This window comes from Carassius auratus, chromosome 12 (assembly GCF_003368295.1).
Source record: "Carassius auratus strain Wakin chromosome 12, ASM336829v1, whole genome shotgun sequence".
NCBI classification, from domain to species: Eukaryota; Metazoa; Chordata; class Actinopteri; order Cypriniformes; family Cyprinidae; genus Carassius; species Carassius auratus.
This window is the reverse complement of record NC_039254.1, coordinates 2,175,100-2,196,328: the sequence shown is the minus strand read 5'-3', so window position 1 is coordinate 2,196,328 and position 21,229 is coordinate 2,175,100. Positions and strand designations below refer to the sequence as shown.

At 39.7% G+C, this 21,229-nt stretch overlaps 1 protein-coding gene across 1 annotated transcript; it reads left to right on the top strand.

Moving 5' to 3' along the window:
• Positions 1 to 1,509: 1,509 nt before the first annotated feature.
• On the top strand, positions 1,510 to 3,122 carry LOC113112146 (CMRF35-like molecule 5). Its single transcript, XM_026277600.1, has 3 exons — positions 1,510 to 1,564; positions 1,645 to 1,977; positions 2,935 to 3,122. Exons 1-3 carry the CDS (start codon positions 1,510 to 1,512, stop codon positions 3,120 to 3,122), a joined length of 576 nt encoding a protein of 191 aa, XP_026133385.1.
• Positions 3,123 to 21,229: the final 18,107 nt, after the last annotated feature.

The window sequence follows — 21,229 nt, the reverse complement described above, 5'->3', positions numbered from 1 at the left end:
CATAAAAAACCTGGTTTTATCAACGAACTGCTTCGTGTCAGAAAAATAATCAGCTACACAGACCCCTCTCTTGTTTTTAGTAGCTTTTAAAAACAGTTTAATGTCTTCGACTTCACAACCTCGACTAGAGAAGTCACTCTGAGAGAGACTGACGCTAGAATCAGAAGATTCACTGTCACTTTCACCACAACAACCATCCACATCAGCTTTCTTAGCTTTAACCGTCTGAAACTCGTCAGATGTTTTCCTTTTCGACGGAACTTTGAAATCAGTCTGCTCTGTCTCCATTTCAATGCCATCACCAAACGAATCGAGCAGTAAAAGATTAGGTAAATTGACACTTTTTGGCGTATTCGATGTTTTAGCTTCACCCTGTCTATTTTCCTCAACCACATTTTCAGGTTCTTTTACCTGGATCGCCGCACTCTCGGCCGCGGGTGGATTCACTGCAGCTCTGTCCTCCACCGCACCCGTCTCCGCCGCACCTGTCCCCGCTGCACCCGTCTCTGTCGCCGGCCGAGCCTCGTCTGACGGACCAGCCTCACTAACATTAACATCATCAGCCGCTGCCCCGTTTTCTGTATTTTTACCAGGACACGCACGGATCAAGTGCCCCGTTAATCCGCATTTAAAGCACTTCATCTTGTCCTTGGTAACATAAACGACATAATCAAACTCGTCCACTTTTATATGCAGAGAAAGATCTAAATCCTCATCTTCTTTTAGGATCATGTAAACGAATCTCCTAAATGAAACCACATGTTTCAAAAGAGGAGATCCACTACCAATCGGTATCATTTTAATAGGTGAGACCAATTTTCCATATCGTGATAAGATTCTTACCAAAGTTTCATCGCTAATGAAAGGCGGAACGTTCGACAACAAAACTTTTTTTGATGGCATAGAAAGTGGGAGAACATGAGTAAAAAGATTCTCAATCACTATACCATTCTCAACTAGGTCATTTGCCTTTTCAACAGAGCTAAGAAAGATGACAATGGCACTGTTCATTCTGGAGGCTGACATGATATGTTCATGCCCAACGACCTCTCCTGCAGCCAGGCAACAGTCTTCCACGCTCACTGCGGACGCCACTTTTTACTCCATGGCGCCGCGTGAGTTTACTCAAACCTTGCATACGTGGGGCCGTCATGCTGCCCGCGGAAAAAAAACACGGTAGCAGGCGGCCCAAACCAACAAATACACCACCTCTTCTTAACAATAACCCATACAACAAAGAAAAGAAAAGAAAGAAAGAAAGAAAGAAAGAAAAGAATTCACTCACAAGCTCCAATTCACACGCAAACGCTCCTCTCACACTCAGCAGTCACACGTCACACCGGAAATGAAAGAGGGAGAGAGAGAGAGAGAGAGACCGAGAGAGAGAGCGAGACAGAGAGAGAGAGAGAGCGAGAGAGAGAGAGAAAGAGAGAGAGAGAGAGAGAGAGAGAGAGAGAGTTTGAGCTCTTCATTGAGAGACCAGCAGCTGCACACAGATGAAGCAGAACGATGGAGATCTGTGATGATAAACTCCTCATATTTCAGCTGCTGCTCCTCGTATCAGGTGAGAGTTATTCTGTCTGCCTGTTCTCAATCAGGTCCATGTTTGCACTGAGCTGTTTCTCTCTCTTCATTGTTTTATAGTCACGGCATGTGAGACGAGTGAAATCTTGACTTTCACTGCACATGAAGGAGGGAACGTTGGGATACAGTGTCCGTATGAGGCTAAATATGAAGAAGATAAGAAGTATCTCTGCAGACGAGACTGTCCAATAGTGATTAAAGAGAAGCTTGTTGAATCTGAATCAGCAGCAAAAGACAAGAGATTCTCTCTGACTGACAATAAAACAGCCCACATCTTCACCGTCACCATCACTGATCTGAGAACAGAGGATCGAGGTCAATACTGGTGTGGAGTAAAGACTGGATTGTTTAAGCTTGATTATTACAGAGAGATTTACCTGGAAATTAAACATGGTAAGTCAGAATATACTGTATGTGTGCATATATACTGTATGTAAAAATATATTCAAAAGAAATATAAGAGAGGTCTGTTGGCGTGTGCCAGTATTGTATGAGCTGAAAGATGTAGAGATGAGAGATAAAATTAACCACAGTATCCTCTGCAGATGATGAGCGAATGTTCACCACACACAACAAAAATACTGACCCACATTACTTTCTGTTTCTCTGAGAAGAAAAAGATTCAAAACTTTCATAAACAGAAAGAATAATTACACAACTAATGCTCTCAGATGTTTTTTTTTTTTTTTTTTTCAAATATATATTTCAGCCATCAGCCTTATATTCTTTAAAATCAGTTACATTTTGCGTTATCTCTTGACATTTAGTGATTCTAAAGATCAGGGTCATTTTTTTTTTCGTTTCACATTCATGACATAATCAGTGTTTGTAAGCAGAAGGCAGTGAAAACAGCGTCAATGAACATAAAGCAGAAAGAGCTGAAGCTAATTCAACTCACTTCTGGTTAAACCACCAATATTGGCTCTGATTCAGTGACCGGTGTCTGGTGTGACCGGAGAGCGTCATCACCTGCTATTATGAAAATAAACTGAAGAATGATGTCAAATTCATCTGAAAACTAAATCATATGTTCTGTGTGTATAAATAATAGTTTACAGAAGTAGTAAGAATGCTAAACACGTATCACTTGTCACACAGAAGCCGCTGAATTTCCCCACACCCTCCACATTAGTGAAGCACCACTGACAGCTGTGTCAGGGAGAAGTACATGTCACGTGACCTTTAGCCACAATAATACTGTAGAAATTCAGCTCTGTATATGTATTCTGAAATGCATGCTAAATATATAAAATATATCTTAAATAGTTTCTGTAGTCATCATATCTGGCAATAACTGCATGGGCTGTCATGCATTAAACCTGGTGATTATTTGTGGTTCATTTACACCAGAGACAACAACAGCTTCATTTCACACCAGCTCACCAGTGGCAGAAGATACTGAGTCTGACCGAACCGCCACATCTTCATCATCATCATCATCATCATCATCAGTGTTGATGCTTTTCTCAACGACAGCTAATGCAGTGTCACCAAAACCACAACCAGGTGCGATCAGTTCTGTTGCTCAGAGTGTTTGAATAAATGTGCAGAGACATCTGTTTCTCAAGTTGCATTAAAACATTTAGAGACATTTATTAGCTGTTTTTATCTGTTTTTCAAGATTTTGCACCAATCATCATGGTGGTGGTCCTAGGGATACTGACAGTGTTAGGATTCTCAATGTTCATTTATTTAAGACGGAGGCAAAAGGAAGAAGGTAACGGTCTTTCTCACATCAGTTTACTTGTTATAGTTCCTCAGCATGTTCAGCCAGACCTCAGTCTTACTAAAATCTGGTGTCACTAAACAGGAGCGCGGCCCAAAGATGTCGTTCATGGCCCGACTAACAATCTGCCCAGTGGAGATACAGGAGAAACTAGAGAGGTGAGCTTCATCATGTGTCTGTATTGATCAGTGGATTCGAATCATCTTTTCCACTCTTAAACCATTTCTTTTTCTTCTTCTCTTCAGGCCACACACACAGTCTATGATTATGGAGATTTTCCTGACTATAGTCTGGTCCTTCCAGCATTTGCTAAAAGTGACGCCTCTGTTTATGCTTTAGCACAATTACCCAGCATCCCCTCTGACATTCTCTACTCCAGCATCAGATTTACAGCAGCACATCATTCAGACAGGGCTTCTGGCGGCCAGGAGACATGCGACTACACATCTATTGCAACTGTTAGAGCAGAGAAGACTAAGGGCACTCACGGAGACCATGGCTAATCCTGATTCACTCCAAACTGAGAATGATTCTCACTTACTGTGTGATTTTAAACCTGTGGCTTTAACATTACACAAGTCAGTATTTGAGACATACGATCGTTTGACGTTATGTTTGGTTATTACTGATTGTCTGTTATTTATTATTCAATGTAATCTCATTTTTCATCTAAGTATGTGTAATGTACTCAAGTGTGGTACGTCGTGATGTAAGAGTGTAACGTTAAAAAGCATGTGACATGTAAAAACAAGGAGGTACATAAAGCATAAGAGTTCTAAAGCCATAGCGTGTTGTCTCGTTTAATGGTTAAATAACAACAAAAATACAGTATGTGAATACTATTTGAAAACATATGTTAAATTCAGACTGATTAAGATATCGCTGTAGTCAGTAATCTCACACATCACTATTATATAAGGTCCCCATTTCACCAGCATTTAGAAAGAAGGCATAGCAAGATAAGACTCCATTTCTTGTTGAGTATTTACTGATGTGTATCCTCAGATCCCGATATTGCTCTGCAGTGTTAGCATGCGCGTCATTCGCACGGGGGTCATGACCCCTCAAAAATCAGATCCAGCTAATATAACCCCCCCAGTATCATCACCTCATTCAGATTAAAATAAATATGAAATATTCCGAATGAATATTTTTCCTCGTTTTCTTTATTAATTTAATTTGCCAGCAAGAGAGATAGTATCATATTTTATATAATCTATATAAAACCGAAGATGCCACTGCTGGCTAATGCTTAAACACTTAGTTTAACTACTGTGTCATGATGGCATGAAAAGTCAAGTGAACAGCTGCATTTACGTTAAGTAACGTTAGGCTAAATCAGTAAAAGTATCACAATGTATTTCTAATACAGGAACGGCAAATTAGCATGTTACCTTTTACACAAGAAAATTATTCAATAAATAAATTAATAAATATGCAGCGAGTTTAATGATAGATAGATAGATAGATAGATAGATAGATAGATAGATAGATAGATAGATAGATAGATAGATAGATAGATAGATAGATAGATAGATAGATAGATAGATAGATGTGCACCCACTCAGTATAATGGGTACCGGCGCCCCCTGTAGGTCGAAAGCGAGAGTGCAGTTCTTGACGGGATTTCCTGTCTGAAAGGGGATTGTGGGAGGTTGCAGGTTGTGGCTTGTTGAAGAAGCACCAGAGAGCTGCGAGACAGGTACCGTGTGTTTATTGTTCCCTAACTTGTTTGTAACTTTTATCAATAAATGTTTGAACCAATAGGCCTAAATGCTTCTTAGAACCAAAGCCTTTATATATATTTATATACCTGTTAATTACCTGCAAAATAAATAAATACACATCAAACTCATCAAGCACTCTGCAGTTGCAGGAAGCTTTTCAAGAACAAACATTGTCCGTAGGTGTCGACGTTTCTGATTATATTCTGTCGCTCTTGGTGTGAATGGGCCTGAAGACTTTGGACTTTAGTCTGCATGACTATAAGCATGTTTGAACAAGACAAAGGTTTATGAGTACTATGTAGGCTATGTAAAAAAAGCCTATATATTTATAACATTAACAAACCTGCTTCTATCTCATTCTTTGTATCTGTATGTTACTTTATGTTTAGCAACATAAGGCATATTGGGATTATTATTATTATTATTAGATATAAAAAAAAACTGAAATCAGTTTAAGTCAAACCCAATATGTTATATATAATTTCTCATCTGAACTTATCTACCTTTTCCTGTAATTGTGGGCACATCCGTCTACATCTAGTGTGTCTGGCTTCCGTCTCTTTCAGCTATTTTTATCTGAACAAAACAATTGTTTTACTGTTTTGCAAACTGGTGTTTCTTGCCATGTATTTGTATACATGTATTATCTTGAACACATTTTTATTTGTAGTCCAAACAGTTTTACTATGCATTTACTGGGTTGTTCCTAAAGTTTTTAATGTGGTCTTTACCAAAATTAATTGTTAGAAGCTTTTCACAATACTTTGGTATGCACATTATTATGCCTATTATAATGAATATTAATTTATTTATTTTTGACATAAAGTAATGCCTGAGGCACTTCACAAAATGTGCATAGTGTCTGTGATTTCTGGCAATAATGAGGAGAAAAACCACAAACCCGTTAGACTCAACACATATGTATTTCTCTGTTACGAGGTTGTAAACTTGTGAGAGGGTTTGTATTTACTTTATTTATTATTATTTATCATTTCTATAATATAATATAAACATAGTCATGGTTTCAATAAATATTTACTTACCATATCTATGACAACTCATATTTTTGTTATAAATAGATTTTTTTTTTTCTGTAATATTTCCACTTAAACTTTGACAAGCATCATATATAAGAAATTGCACCCACATTTAGAGAAGAAAGGCCATGCAGATATGTTGATCCAGAAACAAGGGGACAATAGGAGAGAGAAACATATGCTGCATGTAACCTCTGTGAAAATGAATTATCAGTTTATTTAGGTTGCGTATATAACACAAACACAGCAGCACATTATAAGTAAATGTGTTGCAGTACAATGGAAACTAGCATGCTAATAAAATAATAAAATACATAATAATAATTATAAAATAAAATAAATAAACACAAAAAATGCAAGAGCATATAATGATAGATGATTTCTTATGTCAAGTCAAGTCACTTTTATTTATATATAGCACATTTAACAAAGCAGAGTGTTTTAGAGTATTAAACAGGGGGAAAACATGTATCAATTCAACAGGACAATAGTAAATACTCAATTTTCAGTTAAAGGCAGTTCATCATTGAATTCGGTGATGTGATCGATTAGTTCAGTTTATATAGTATCTGTGGAAATCAAGTCGACGATATCGCTGGAAATTAAGTGACCCCAACTAAGCAAGCCAGAGGTGACAGCGGCAAGGAACCGAAACTCCATCAGTGACAGAATGGAGAAATAAGCTTTAGAGAAACCAAGCTCAGGGGTGGGGGGGTTGGGGGTTATTTCTCCTTCAGTCAGACGAAACCAACAGGTTGATCCATGCTGCAGCAAAGTCAGATTGTGCAAAGGACTCATCTGGTTCCTGTGGTCTTGTCCTGGTGGTCGTCTGAGACTAGGTCTTTACAGGGCATCTGTTTCTGGGGCTCATCTAGTTGTCCTAATCTCCGCTGACATTTAGGGCAACAGTAACTAAACCACATACAGCTGCTGTATATGAACAAAACGTTATAGTTAGTATGCCTGCACATAGGTAAACTATACATACGGCCAGATGGAAGGGAACTGAAATACTGATGGAGTGGGTGTTCTGGATCATTTATGATTATATGTGCAATTTATAGCTAAAGTGATGTTTTTTTGGAGGTTTGGTATGTGCCTTATGATGTGAGCTATTTTGAAAATGAATCATATGTAGTTGAAAAAATCTATTTTCTAAGTTGAAATGTTATCAAATCCACAGAATGAATCCATTGCAATTGAGATTGAGATTGAATGCTTATGGATATTTCGCCCTGTTTTTGGTTGGTTTTAGGAAATATAGTCAAATAAATCCCATTTCCTACCCTTGCATGATTAGGGCTGGGTACCGAGACCCGGTGCCAATATGGCACTGGTACCTATGAGTAGTCCTATCATACACTTTATCTCAAGTCTTGATGATTTATTACCCTGATTTATGGCCGTACAGTCCGTGTAGATTGACAGGTAGTCAGAAGTGTGCATGGTCAGTTTGGATTGATTTATACTATAAGGCCTGTCAGTCAAAGCGGTTGCCATGCCACTGGGTCCTGTGACCCTTGATTGACATGGCAGAGGTGTGTAAATCAAAAGATCAAAGAGATCTCAGATTTGACTTGTGTTGTGTTTATTACTGGATATATGATGGTTGTATCTTTTACCAGAGCAGTGGGGGGTTTCTTATGATGGTTGTATCTGTAACCAGAGCTGTGGGGGGTTTCTTATGATGGTTGTATCTGTAACCAGGGCTGTGGGGGGGGGGTTTCTGTGAAGTCCTGTTGTTCATACCTAGAGACAGTGCCTACATCCTGAAACTACGTTTTAAATAGGGGTTAAAGAAATAATGATTTAAACAGAGAAGACATTCTGAACAATCCTGTTACAATGGCTGCCGCTGCTCCAAAAACTCCCAAAACCACTAGAAGAGTGATGTGTATTTCACCAACAAGAGGGCCTGTTGAAATGAGAAAGGAACTGACTTTTGCACCAAGGAAAAAACAAAGCGTTAGTTTGACAAAGTTTCTTCATGAAGAGATTAATATGACGACTCGTGACTTCTCAATGTCTGGTGATCGTGTCGGAAGATTTGTGTTTGACAAAGTGATGCGTACCGTGAAGATCTATGCTATGGATGTTGAAGACAATTTTACAACGCGTGAGCCGTGCCTGATTTTCCCTGACAAAGACTGGTGGTTATTCTACAACTATGTCTGGAGAGATTTGAATGACTGTGGTGATGATCCATTGTACATTGCAGAATGGGATGGCATAGTCCCTGACACAAGATTTAGAGTGGTTGCGGATCACAGTAAAAAGTTACCTGATGACTGTGTTTACATTTTCTGCTGCAATGACAAGACAAAGATCCGTGAACATCTGTGGCCTATACCTGAAACTGAGCACTACATGCACTATGACATGAAGTTTTTGTTTCAGTGGAAAGATGTTCAAATAATTGATGATGTTTTTACATCTATTGACAAGATGTTTAGATGGTGTGATATGTATGATCGTTACAGTTCCGTAAAGATGAAATTGTTCCACCCCGAACGGGGCGTTTCCAAGACAGCTGACCAGTTCTTATCCCCACCCACATATTACAGCCATTAAGAAAAAGTCTGCAGATCGGTACACTCGCTAGATTCATTTACCGTCATGTCTCAAGAATCCACGTCAGCCTGCTGCTACAGCAACACCCCCGAAACCCTGCCTGCAATGCCTGACGACAACGCTACGACTCTGGAGATCCTCCCACAAACCCATGACAACGCCTGGCTGGATAACTTCTGCATGGAGCTGGGGTATCACAACCTGACGTTTCTTACAACGCCTTACGGTGCTAACGGTGCTGTAGCTGGAGCCACGGTCTGTGCCAGCTTCGACGACATAGACGGCTGTATTCGCACTGATGCGTTTAAAATTATAAAGGCAACTATTGTAATTCTGTTGGAACACCTAATCAACAAAAAGCTTAAGGAACTCTGTCTGGGGTGTGAAGTTGATCACCCTAGTCAACTTAGACACTCCTGTTTGTTTGAACCCTGCGCCTATTTCTTTGATGCTTACTTTGACGAGTTATCACGTAACCTGGTAAAGCCTGAGCTTAAACACATCATAGCTCAAGCATTAAACCGATTCGGTTTAAGGATTAATCCACAGAGGGTCCAGGGCTCGGTGGACTCTATTTTGTGCGAATTGCGTGACAAGGTTTTCATTGTGGAGAAGCTTCGCGAGATCAGAGAAAAAGTTGTGGATGTCGCCAGTGAACAGATTGTCTATGACGCAGTGGACTGCTGGAAGGGCGGTGCACACATTGAACAAGCGTAACAAGGCCATGGGGAACGGATGGTGTGTTAATGTACTGACTAAATGTATATTTAAGCAGCGTATTAGATGTGAAATGACCAACTTGCTGTACAAGATCATTGACGACAATCCTGGTGTATCCTTAACAGTAAACGGATGTGATGTTGATGCCAAACGTTTTACAAACCTCAGGAAACAAATGGAAATTGTAAGAACAATGTCAAATGAATGGACTGATGTCATGCGTATGTGTATTAATGCCTGTGAACCGATTTCTGTAACTATCAGAAAAATACTGGATCTAATGACTGATTGTGGTAACAGTATAAGAATTGCTGATGTTTTATGCCTGTGTACATATGTAACAGACCTATGTGTGATGCTGATTTCAAGAAATGATCAGACTAATGTTTGTGAGATTATTGAAACACTGGTTGACTACATGATTGAGAAAAAAATTGTAATGTGTGTAAAGTTTCTTCAGTACCTTGACAACGTTTGATAAATAAAAAACCAATTCACTTAAAGCAGATGTGTTATTCTTTTGTAGACTCTGAGGGGTGATGATATGTCTGAACAGATTCTGAAAAATATTTACTATAACCCTTCTAACCCCGGTTCTTTAGGGGGTAAAAGGCGTTTAAAAGATGCGGTTTTAAAGGAAACAGGCGTTCGCTTATCTGATAAACAAATTTCAGACTGGCTAGCCGGGGAGGATGCATACACATTACACAGGACAGCACCTCTAAAATACAAAAGGAACAGGGTTTTTGTCTATGGTATCGACATGCAGTTCCAGGCGGATCTAGTCGATATGTCGGCATATGCCAAGGATAACGACAACAATCATTTTCTGTTGACATGCATAGATATTTTCAGTAAATATGCTTGGACACGTGTGTTAAAAAACAAGAGTGGTGTTGAAGTGGCTAAAGCTTTTGAATCCATATTGAGAGAGGGGAGAGTCCCTCAGAAATTACAAACAGATAAAGGAAAAGAGTTTTTTAACAAACATTTCCAAAACGTAATGAGAAAGTACAACATCTTACATTTTGCAACAGGTACAGAGTTAAAAGCTAGCATTATTGAGCGATTTCACCGCAGCTATAAGGCCCGAATGTTTCGATATTTAACAGCTACAAACTCCAGACGGTACGTAGACATACTTCAAGACCTCACAGATGGATACAACGCAAGCTATCACAGAAGCATCAAGATGAGACCGATAGACGTATGCAAAGAAAATGCATCGGAGGTGCTACATAACTTATATGGGGGTATGGGTTCACACAAAGTCAAACCTGTATTTAAGTATAAGATTGGTGACACAGTAAGAATTTCTAAAGTAAGGGGACCATTTGCAAAAGGATATGAGAAAAACTATACAGAAGAGTTTTTCACTGTAAAAACATGCATTCCGCGAGATCCCCCCGTCTATAGACTCTGTGATTATGACGGAGATGTTATCGATGGGGTTTTTTATGAGGAGGAATTGCAAAAAATATCTGTGAGTACAAACAAAACATTTAAAATAGAAAAAATTTTGGACAGGAGACGTGAAGGCAGGTCAACAAAGGTTCTGATCCAGTGGCTAGGATGGCCTTCAAAATTCAACACATGGGTGAATGAGAAAGATGTGGTAGATGTGCAGACGCCATAAAATGAAAACACACATAGATGTGTGCGCATTCGTTTAAAAAACAATCATGTCTGAGGGTGGTTTTTACTTGACGCTCCCCTGTAATGCGTCGCTAGCCGTTTATCCAGAAAATACTATTTCTAGTTATAGGACCATGCTGGCAAGAACTATAAGCCTAAAAGGTGAATGGGAGGTCGGCTTGATCGAATTTGAATTCCCCAAATCATGGTACACATTTCCAGAGGAAGACGGTGCATATATTATCACACAGGACGATGATGGGTGGAAAAAGTCTGACCATCATGTCGTTGGCGAAGGGATTAAGATTCACATCAGCAATGGAGCTCAGACCATATCAAAGCTATGTAACACACTAAAGACAGGTTATTACGAGGATGTTCTATTTCTGATTAGAGAAATCAACACAACTTTACCTCCAGGGACGACCCTTGGCTACGATCATGTAAAAAACAGAGTCTTTCTAAAAGCCCCTCCGAAGATATCGCTGACGTTTTATGGGAAGCTTGCTGTTATATTAGGGTTAACCCCCGGAGTCCCTATAGAATCCGCAAATACCGCTAATGAAGAAGAGTATGGCCGAGGAATCACGGCTGTGACGTATGCGCCGTATCAAGCAGACATAAACGGTGGTTTCTACAGCCTGTATATATATACAGATATCATTGAATATCAATCAGTTGGTGATGCGCACGTCCCACTACTGAGATGTGTACATATAGACGGTGAGAATAATACGATTCTCAGTGTTAGATACGATAAGGCACATTACGTACCTGTCAATAAAACAACCATCACAGATATAACTATAGAGGTAAAAGACGATCAGAATCAAAAGGTGCGTTTCACTTACGGCAAGGTGAGTGCTAAGTTACACTTCAGACCCGTGAAACAGGGATTATTTTAAAAATAAATAATGCCCTATTCTAACCCGTACAAAATGGATCCTGAGCGGTACGTGGCCTATTACCAAAATCAGGCCGGTAATGGGCTTCCTGGTTATGCAGGGGGTGGCGTTATGTATGGAATGGGTCTAGGTGGGCTTTTCAGGGGTCTCTTTCGAATGGCCATACCATTACTAAAACGCGGATTCAGTATTGCAAGACCACATCTTAAATCAGCTGCAAAAAACATACTAAGCGATGTTGTTAGCAATACCCTAACACACTCCTTTAACAATAACAACGCTCAAGACGGATCGGGGCTAATGGTGATGTCTCGCAAAAGAACGTCCAGGCCACCGGGGTCCAGAAGGAGTGGTCAAACACAGAAGAAAAGAAAACGTATCCCTAAGAAGACCTCAGTCGCAAAACGCAAGCGCAAGGAGACAGCAAAACGTGTAACAACCGCAAAGCCGAAGAAATCTGTCAAAACAATTTTCTAGATCATGGCATTACTACATAACATGTCGGAAGAATGCATTAAATCTGAACTCGATCTGTTCACAGTGCCTCTGACACAAACTGCTGTTGAAAAAAACACCTATATAGAGATACCGCCATTATCAGCGATTTCGGACACATCGCCTTTGGAGTTTTTTATTGCAGGAAATGGGGCAGATTATATCGACTTAAACAATGTTTTATTATTTTTGAGGGTCAAAATCACTAATCCTGATGGTACAGATATCGCAGATGGAGCACCAGTGGGCCTTATCAACTACGCAGGGGCAACAATATTTTCACAGGTTGACGTGTCACTGGGGGACCGTTTGATATCACAGAGCACAAACACCCATGCTTATCGCTGTCTTATTGAGTGCCTTCTAAATTATGATAAACATACCCTGGAAACACTTTTCTCCGCCGGGTTGTTCTATAAAGATACAGCAGGCCACATGGACGCTGCGGACCCTGCAGGAGGAAATCACGGTCTGACAAAGAGAGCGGCCTTTACCAACGCTAGTAATGTTGTCGAGCTACTAGCACCCATTCACAGCGATATCTTCTTTCAGGAAAAACTGATGCTCAATGGCGTCGACATTAAAATTCGTATGACGCGGGGTAAAGATGAATTCTGTCTGATGAGGAACGATGCTATCGCCTACAAGCTAAACATCCTGTCAGCCTCGCTATTTGTGAAAAAAGTTAGCGTCTCACCCGCCGTGAGGCTAGGGCACGCACAAGCGCTGCTCTCAACCACCGCCAAGTACCCTATCGACCGCGTTTGTGTGAAAAACTTTTCAATCCCTCCAGGCTCACGAGTCTGCAATCAAGAAAACTTATTCTTAGGAACTCTTCCAAAATCTATTGTTCTAGCCATGGTTGACAATGATGCCTTTACAGGATCGTATAATAAAAACCCATTTGCCTTTAAAAATTATGATTTAGAATTTTTATCTATTTATCTGGACGGTCAGCAATTCCCTGCAAAGCCTCTGCAACCTGATTATGGGAGCGGTTCTGCAGTGCGTGAATTCTACCAAATAGCCTTGGCTTCCGGTAAACATCTCAAAAACCAAGCACTGTCTATTGATAGAGAGGACTTTTTGCACGGTTACACCCTCTACGCATTCAATCTCACGCCAGACGAGGGTTGTGGACAACACGTCTCGCTTATCAAGTCGGGGAATATTAGACTTGAAGCACGGTTCAGACAGCCTCTACCCCACACAATTAACCTTATTGTCTATTATATTTTTGACAGTGTCATTGAAGTGTCAAACCGCCGTCAGATCTTGGTTGATTACTATTAATACATAATAATGAACACGATCCAGCTTACGGCTATCATGGACAAGATTTCATGCAACACCCATTTCCTCGGTGTGCTCCCATGCGACTACTTACCACAAACACCTTTAAGAAAATTACCGTCATCGGTTATTTTTAACACACATGTTTCTCGCCTCCCTGGTGAACACTGGCTTGCCATCCACATAAGCGAGGACGGCGTTGGATATTTCTTCGATAGCTTTGGAAATAAATATGACTATCCCAGTTTTCCACTAATAATCAGTGATTTTTTAAAACTGAATTCTAGAGTGGTACAATATTCCTCTGTGCAGGTCCAGGATTTTTCATCAGATACCTGTGGACAGCATTGTGTGTTCTTTCTCTATCACATGGCAAGGGGTCGTGATTATGATTATGTGTTAAAGTTATATAGTGACGATTTGATTAAAAACGACAAACGTGTGTCTGCTTTTGTAAAAAAACTAAAACAATCTCAATGTAATGAAAATGTTTTCAAGTGTGTTCAGTGTGTGCAAACGGGTGAAATGTTCATGTCAAGTGTTTAATATTTCACAATAATAAAAAACAAAATAGAAAATTCTTGTTATAACTCTTTATTTTACACACACACACACACACACACACACACACACATAACAATATCAATAACATGGTGAATAAAAAAAAAATGAGAACGCAGTCTCTAAAAAAAAAAAACAAAAAAAAAAAAACTCAGAGATTAAAAATGTAACCATTTGCTACGATCAAGAGTGGGGGATTTAAATACACCATCTTGTGGATAATTAAACTGTCCTGATGTGGTACTTTGGTCTACCTCACGTTTTTTACGTTTTTTAGAAGATTTGGTTATTGGAGGTGTCGATTTGGTTTTAAAAGAGTTAATCGTATGTCTAACATAGTGATTAGGGACCGTTGAATAAGGCATGTTTAAACAGGCAAATGCCTCCAGAAACTCATTCCACCCAGCAGGTCTCCGTTCGTCAAGAATCTTTTGCGGTGCCATGACACTTTTAACTAAATCCAGCATGTGTGAACCAGGGATGGTTTTACCTTTAAATACAAACTCTCCCGACGCTGTCCAAGAAGCAATATCTTTGTTTTTAGACATTTTATCCAAAATGTAGCGAACGTTTTTTTCATTCCTCTGTGGGACATTCTTCAAAACATCATCTGCAATAACATCTAAAACATACTGGGTGTTCATACCCGTAGACTCCGCAGGTTCTTCTTCTTTCTCAGCTTGTGCAGTTGATGGAAGTGATAATGTTAGTGTGCTGGTCTCGCTGTCTGCCAGCTTGGATAATGTTAAAAACCTCTGCAATACAGATGTATACATCTTTGCCTTTTCATATGGTTCCAGATCATTCCTGTGCAAAATATCCCTCATGGTCATATCCAGATCGTTCTCCACTACCTGATGTATAGATTCACGTGTGGTACCTGCCTTTAGTTTATCCAGCTGTCTTTGTGGAACCAGGTACATCTTCTCAGCATGTTCCATCCCTGACATTATTTATTAGATGCGATCAAACTGGTTATGAAAGGGACCGCAACACTTAAAAGTGGAAGAAGAAATCCGCCTTGTTGGTTAATCAACCGTCTCTTTCTTTTGACTCCGACTTTCTTATCTGCAACAAATTTGATTTCAGTTCTTTTTCTTTTCAGCTTCTGGTGTTGCTGCTGTGTGAGCGGGATATTACCGTGGAGAACATTAAGAGCTAATTCACACAAACATAAAATGAACTCATCTGTGGCTGCCTGTAAAATAACACGTCTTTGTTTGGGTGTTGCTTTTAATAACAGCTTTAAAAGAGAGTGGTTTCTTAAAAGTCTCCCAGACATCTTTTTTTCACCCTAATCAGTTACGTTTTTTTTTTTTCTGGAGGTATACAACAGGATGTTGTGAAAGTAATGCAGTTCTGAGACGATACTGTTCGGGGGTCTTTGCTTTATAATCAATCAAAAGGTAACCATAGGGGGAGCCAGTAGCATCTTCATAACACTCCATGAAAAACTTTGAGTTGTTTGGGTACATCTGTTTAGCTAAAATACTAATCTGTGCAGCGTCTCTCGAATTCCTGAAGACAACCAGATAATTTGTGTTCAAATTAATAGTTCTGCTGGATTTACCTTGAAAAAATAAATTCTGTAGAATGTAAATAACATTCAGATTTTTATGATGTACATAGACTGTAAAAAGTTTCTCAATCTGCTTGTTATTGGAAGCATCCTGCATAAAATCGTCAATTATGACGAGGGATGTTTTATTGACAGGAAACAAAACATCATCATCCAAAGTTTGTGGAATTCCTTCTATAAATTTAATATTGTTATCATACATATTCAACAAATCATCATACAAAGGTTGCCATACAGAATAAATGAAAACAATATTGTCAATTTTTTTAGAAATCAACTTTCCTGCATTTTGCAACAACATTTTTACAAAAAAGGTTTTACCACTGTTGCTTGGGCCTGCTATAACCAATGAAAAAGGACATTGGAGTCGAATGTCAAACCCTTCTGTGTCATGTACACCCCCACCAAAAACGTTGTCAGAAGCCATATGGAAGTGTAGTGAAGTCAGGGAGCAGTACACAACTCTGAATTTCTTTACAAATGACTTATTGTGTAACGTCAAATCCTTTTTATCCCTCACAATAGTGTCGTTGTGTGCAAGAATATGACGGCTATCGCCCCTCCCCTTCACATAATGCTTAACAAGTCCAACCATTGAATCTAAAGTGATGGCTTCGGAGTTTAAAGCGTTAAGTGTTATGCCTTTCACTTTCATACAAACCTTACCCATAGCGGTGACAAAACCATAACTTTTCGGGCCAGTGCTGGTAAAGAGGGTAATATGATCGCCGGGCCCGACTTCATCAGTAAGATCACCGAGATATGGACCTAGTGGCGGTTCATATTCACCTTCTCTGGTTGTAAAAACAACACTGTCGGTATCGCAATAAAGCAACCTATCACCCAGCCTGTCCATAAGCTCATAGAGTTCTAAACGCGCATGGGCAGTTGTAAAAGCACCAATAAAGACATTGACATCGCGAGTCTGGGGGGCTTTCCCTTCGGGGTAAGACCACTGTACAATTGCTGCAGTGTCTGACACAAATGAGAAATGTCTGATGTCGTACTCTGCACTAAAAATGTGTCGTGCAAATTGTTCCGGATCTGTAAGTATTTCAGTTTTAGGTAAATCCTCACGAAGGCAGAACCTCCCCCAGAGTGAGTTTAAGACCAATTTCATTATCGATCTACGCGCAGGGTTCGGTTCAATCTTGTCCACATTCAACTGAATCCCTTCTTTCTCAAAGTAATCTCTGATATAAGATTCTTTGTCTGCATCGGTCACCACATCTTTTGGAAACCCTGAGCTCTCCTGTTTGAACTGTAAAAATGTTTTAACATAATCACGGAACAGTGTATCTGATCTTTGGGGAAAATGCCATACCTCATCCAAATTTACCACAACATAGCCTTTTTCAATAGCTTTTAGCACTTCAATGCTTACCCAGCAACCACTGATGGCTCTTTCCTCATCCGTGTGCATACATGGTAGTGTCTGGTTCTGTTGTTCTGCACACAACCTGCAGAGCGGGAAAGTTAATTTTTGTTTGCGCGGTAGGGTAGTACAGGGTGAAGCAGCTTTCGAGGTGGTAGTACTGTAGCCTTAACAAGGCCGTAATAATTTTCAAGATTATCAAAATCTTTGAAAATTATTTGGGGATGACCTATCGGGAAGCACTTTGTGGCCTGACAAAACGGGTAGAGACTTGTGAAATCCACATACTGTATGACCTCACCCTCTGTTGTCTTGTGATACAACTTGAATGAATTTGTTCTACCGCCGTACAAACTTTCGCGGGGTTTTAATCTCTCAGAATGTTTATAGACGGACATGAACGCAATCACATCGGCATCAGATTGTTTAGCATGGGTCCAGCTACACTCCCACTGAATCTCGGTATGAAGATTGTATGCATTCTGTAAAATTTCAATCTTGTCATCAAACTGTCTTTTGAGAAGACCGTAAGGTACCTTCAATAATGGATTTAAATCATTGGGGTTATAACATTGTTCACAACCGTGAAAAAAAACACCCTGCAAACTCTAATGCTTTTTTATTTGTGCCATCGATATAAAAACCGTCTACATAATACTTGCCGAATGACACCTCGCCGTAGTTTAGAGCGTGTTGAACAACCACTGAACGTGATTTGCTGATATATTCAAGCCATTCAATTGATACGTTCGAGTATGTTTTGTTCTGATTGATATATGCGCTGTTGTGTGTCAGTGCTATTGTGTCTTTTGGGAGATAGTGTGTTTTATAGATAGCCATGCAGGTGGATGCCAGAGTGGTGTAATTAAAAGGGTCCAGCCCTGTACACAGAATGAATTCATCACGGTACTTCATACATACATCCCTCAGCAGAACGACATCATTTTTTCCATAAATTGCTAGTTCTTTTTTAAAATCAAACACTTGGTCGGAGATAGTACTATACCATGCATCGAACTCCATTCTGTCTTTGTTTGACATAGTCGTATATCCGTAAAACTCTTTTAGCAGGGTATGGTCCGACATATGAATCATTTTCAACACGGTTGAAGTGATGTGGGAAATAACCCTTCACAGAGTTGGTCAGATTAAAAGCAGCAGGCGTGTTGGCTAGACGCATGGGTATAAAACTGTAACTATCGATAAATCTCTGTTTGAATGCCTCGTCATACATATGGATTAGACGACACCCTTGCATTGTAATTTTAGGAGGGATCCCCATCTTAGTGAAGTATTCCAAAAGAATGAAATTATCAAATCCAGATGCATTATGTGCAATCCATGTGTAATTATTATAACGAGGCTGTCTGAATTTCTTAATGAGACGATCTACACAATCAGAACCTTCGGCCGAAAATTCTTCTCCCTCAAACGTGATCGCATATACAAAAACTGCAAAATGTCTGTTATTTTCATAACGAGTTTCGAAATCAAAAAAAATGTAGCGATTATTTGGCTCCTTCACCTTAACCGGTTGAATAAAACACTGATGCACACCGTCGGTAACCAAAACCTCACTACAGTGAACACAACAATCCGCTGGACATTTGTGTGGCTTGGGGTTGACGCCACTGACGTGGTAACGTTTATTACATTTACCACAATATTTGGTAACGTCGCACTGTGCAAATTTCTGACCTAGAGGTGGTTTTTTATGCTTCTGAAAACAATAGTCTGACCTACAGTACCTCAAACAGTCACCGCAGTGTTTTGTTTTTTTGGGGTAAAGATGACATTCAGAATCGTTGCAAACATCACAAGTGTATTGACATCTGTGATCTCGCTGTGCTGTAAACCCTTGATAGCAATACTCACACACGTATGGTGTGCCTACGAACCCCTTCAGATTTTTAATCATAAAATAATGATTGTCGTGCAGGTACAAAAACACTGTTTTAGGATGCGGTACATCTGTGTTTGCATATTTCTCCAGCTTTCCTGTATTCGTTCTATAGAAGACCACTATTTTAATATTCAACATACGTTCAAACTGGGCAATATCCTTAAGTGATATCATATGCTGATCGGTGTATCCTGCAGACTCCTGCAATGCTGATGCTACGGACACTAACTCAGTGTGTGGTTTCTGAGGGTTAAGAAAGTGTGCTAAGCAGATTGCAAAACAAAGATTGTTTTCCCCCTGCAATGTTTGAGGGGACGAACAAATTAAGTCTGTTCTTATCAATCACCTGATTGTGGGCTAGTTCCCTTAATTTTCGTCGAGCACCTCCTTGTTTACTTCTTGCTATAGACACTTTTAAATTTAAACACTCATCAAACTGTACATCTGTGTTTGCTTTGCATGATTTTTTCAAGATCACTGATGAAGAGATCGACACTGTAATCATTGTTAGCAGACAAGAGTGTATTAACATCAGATGTCAAGCTAGGACCACTCAAAGTGATGTTAATTAAACTACCATCTCCACCTAATAATCTGGAAAACGCCACTATTTCGGAAAACGTGTCATGTAAAAACACAGTGTAGTCTGATAGACGTGTAGAAGATATTTCCCTTAGATTTATAAGCCTGCGGATTTCCAAACCATTGAATCGCCCTCGTGGTACTACAGAGTATCCGGCCACATCGCCACCCACTCTTACAAGTGTTTCTATTTCAGCTTGAGTGAGACCCATGCAGGGGTCTGTTAGGTCAAGTGTGTGATGTGACCTGGTACCTGCTCCCTCACCTAGCTGTTGAGAATTTAAAAACTGTTCAAAAATTGGATATGGTCGTGGTTCTGGCACCTCATCTGGCTGCTGAGAGTTTAAAAACTGTTCAAAATCAAAAACTGGTTCGGGGGCTTCATCTAGCTGTTGAGAGTTTAAAAACTGTTCAAAATCAAAAACTGGTTCTGACACTTCGTCTAGCTGTTGAGAGTTTAAAAACTGTTCAAAATCAAAAACTGGTTCTGGAGGAGGCTCTGCCCTTGATGTACCCTGTTTATTAATTTTAACAATTTAGACGGCTTGTGTTTTTTCATCTCATCACCAGTCTGTATGAGCCTGAGTAGCTTTTTCTGTGGTGTTTTGTTGATTTTGGAAATTATCATCCCTATTGCCCCTTAACGGTGGATCTTGTTCACCATCACATGACTCCCGACAACGTTTTGCAGCCATTTCTAACACTAATTTATTTAAAAATATTCACAAAATACACACCACACAACTAAACGTAGAAGAAGGAAAAAATCTAATCATAAAACCACATCTATGCACACTTGTGACAAAAATAATACACACTTAGAAAAAAAAACTGGGTAAAGAAAATAGGACTCACCAATACAGTTATTTAAAAAGATCCAGCAGTTCAGTTAACAGCGTTACAGTCATTTCCTGATCACAGGCCGTCTTAGCATGTGCACCATGATGACGTTTTAGTAACGCAACAATATGTTTAAGGATGATCCCTTGTTTCTGCTGCTCCTTAACAACAGTGTCCAAAACAGCTTTGTTTGCGTCGTTCTGCTGTTTATGACGTGCTTGGTCCTCTATAATTCTTTCTTGGTTCTTGGCTACTGTGTCCAAAAGGGCTTTGTTCGCGTCGTTCTGCTGTTTATGATGTTCTTGGTTCTTGGCAACAGTGTCCAAAATGGCTTTGTTTGCGTCGTTCTGCTGTTTATGACGTGCTTGGTCCTCTATAATTCTTTCTTGGTTCTTGACAATAGTGTTCAAAATGTCATTGTTTGTGTCGTTCAGCTGCTGGTTCTTGTATTCCTCCTGGTTTGAAGGAAGCTTGTCTGCATCATCATCATCTGAATCTGCGACGTTTTCAACAGTGTCTGTGGGTTGATTTAAATTCTTCTCCTGATCCACATTAGATTGGACGTTCATATCGCATCCATCCCATGCTTGAGCAAAATGCTCGTCCCAGAGCTCCTTGTCTTCTGGTTCTGTACAATATTGATAATAATTAATACCGATAGTAGTAATAATAATAATTTAATTTAATTCCTCTATA

Excerpts from the sequence above, each read along its gene's own strand:
- LOC113112146 (XM_026277600.1), top strand. The coding sequence starts at position 1,510 with ATGGAGATCTGTGATGATAAACTCCTCATATTTCAGCTGCTGCTCCTC. Across the intron at positions 1,565-1,644 it reads GCTGCTGCTCCTCGTATCAG|TCACGGCATGTGAGACGAGT; the intron begins GTGAGAGTTATT and ends ATTGTTTTATAG. Across the intron at positions 1,978-2,934 it reads TTACCTGGAAATTAAACATG|AGACAACAACAGCTTCATTT; the intron begins GTAAGTCAGAAT and ends CATTTACACCAG.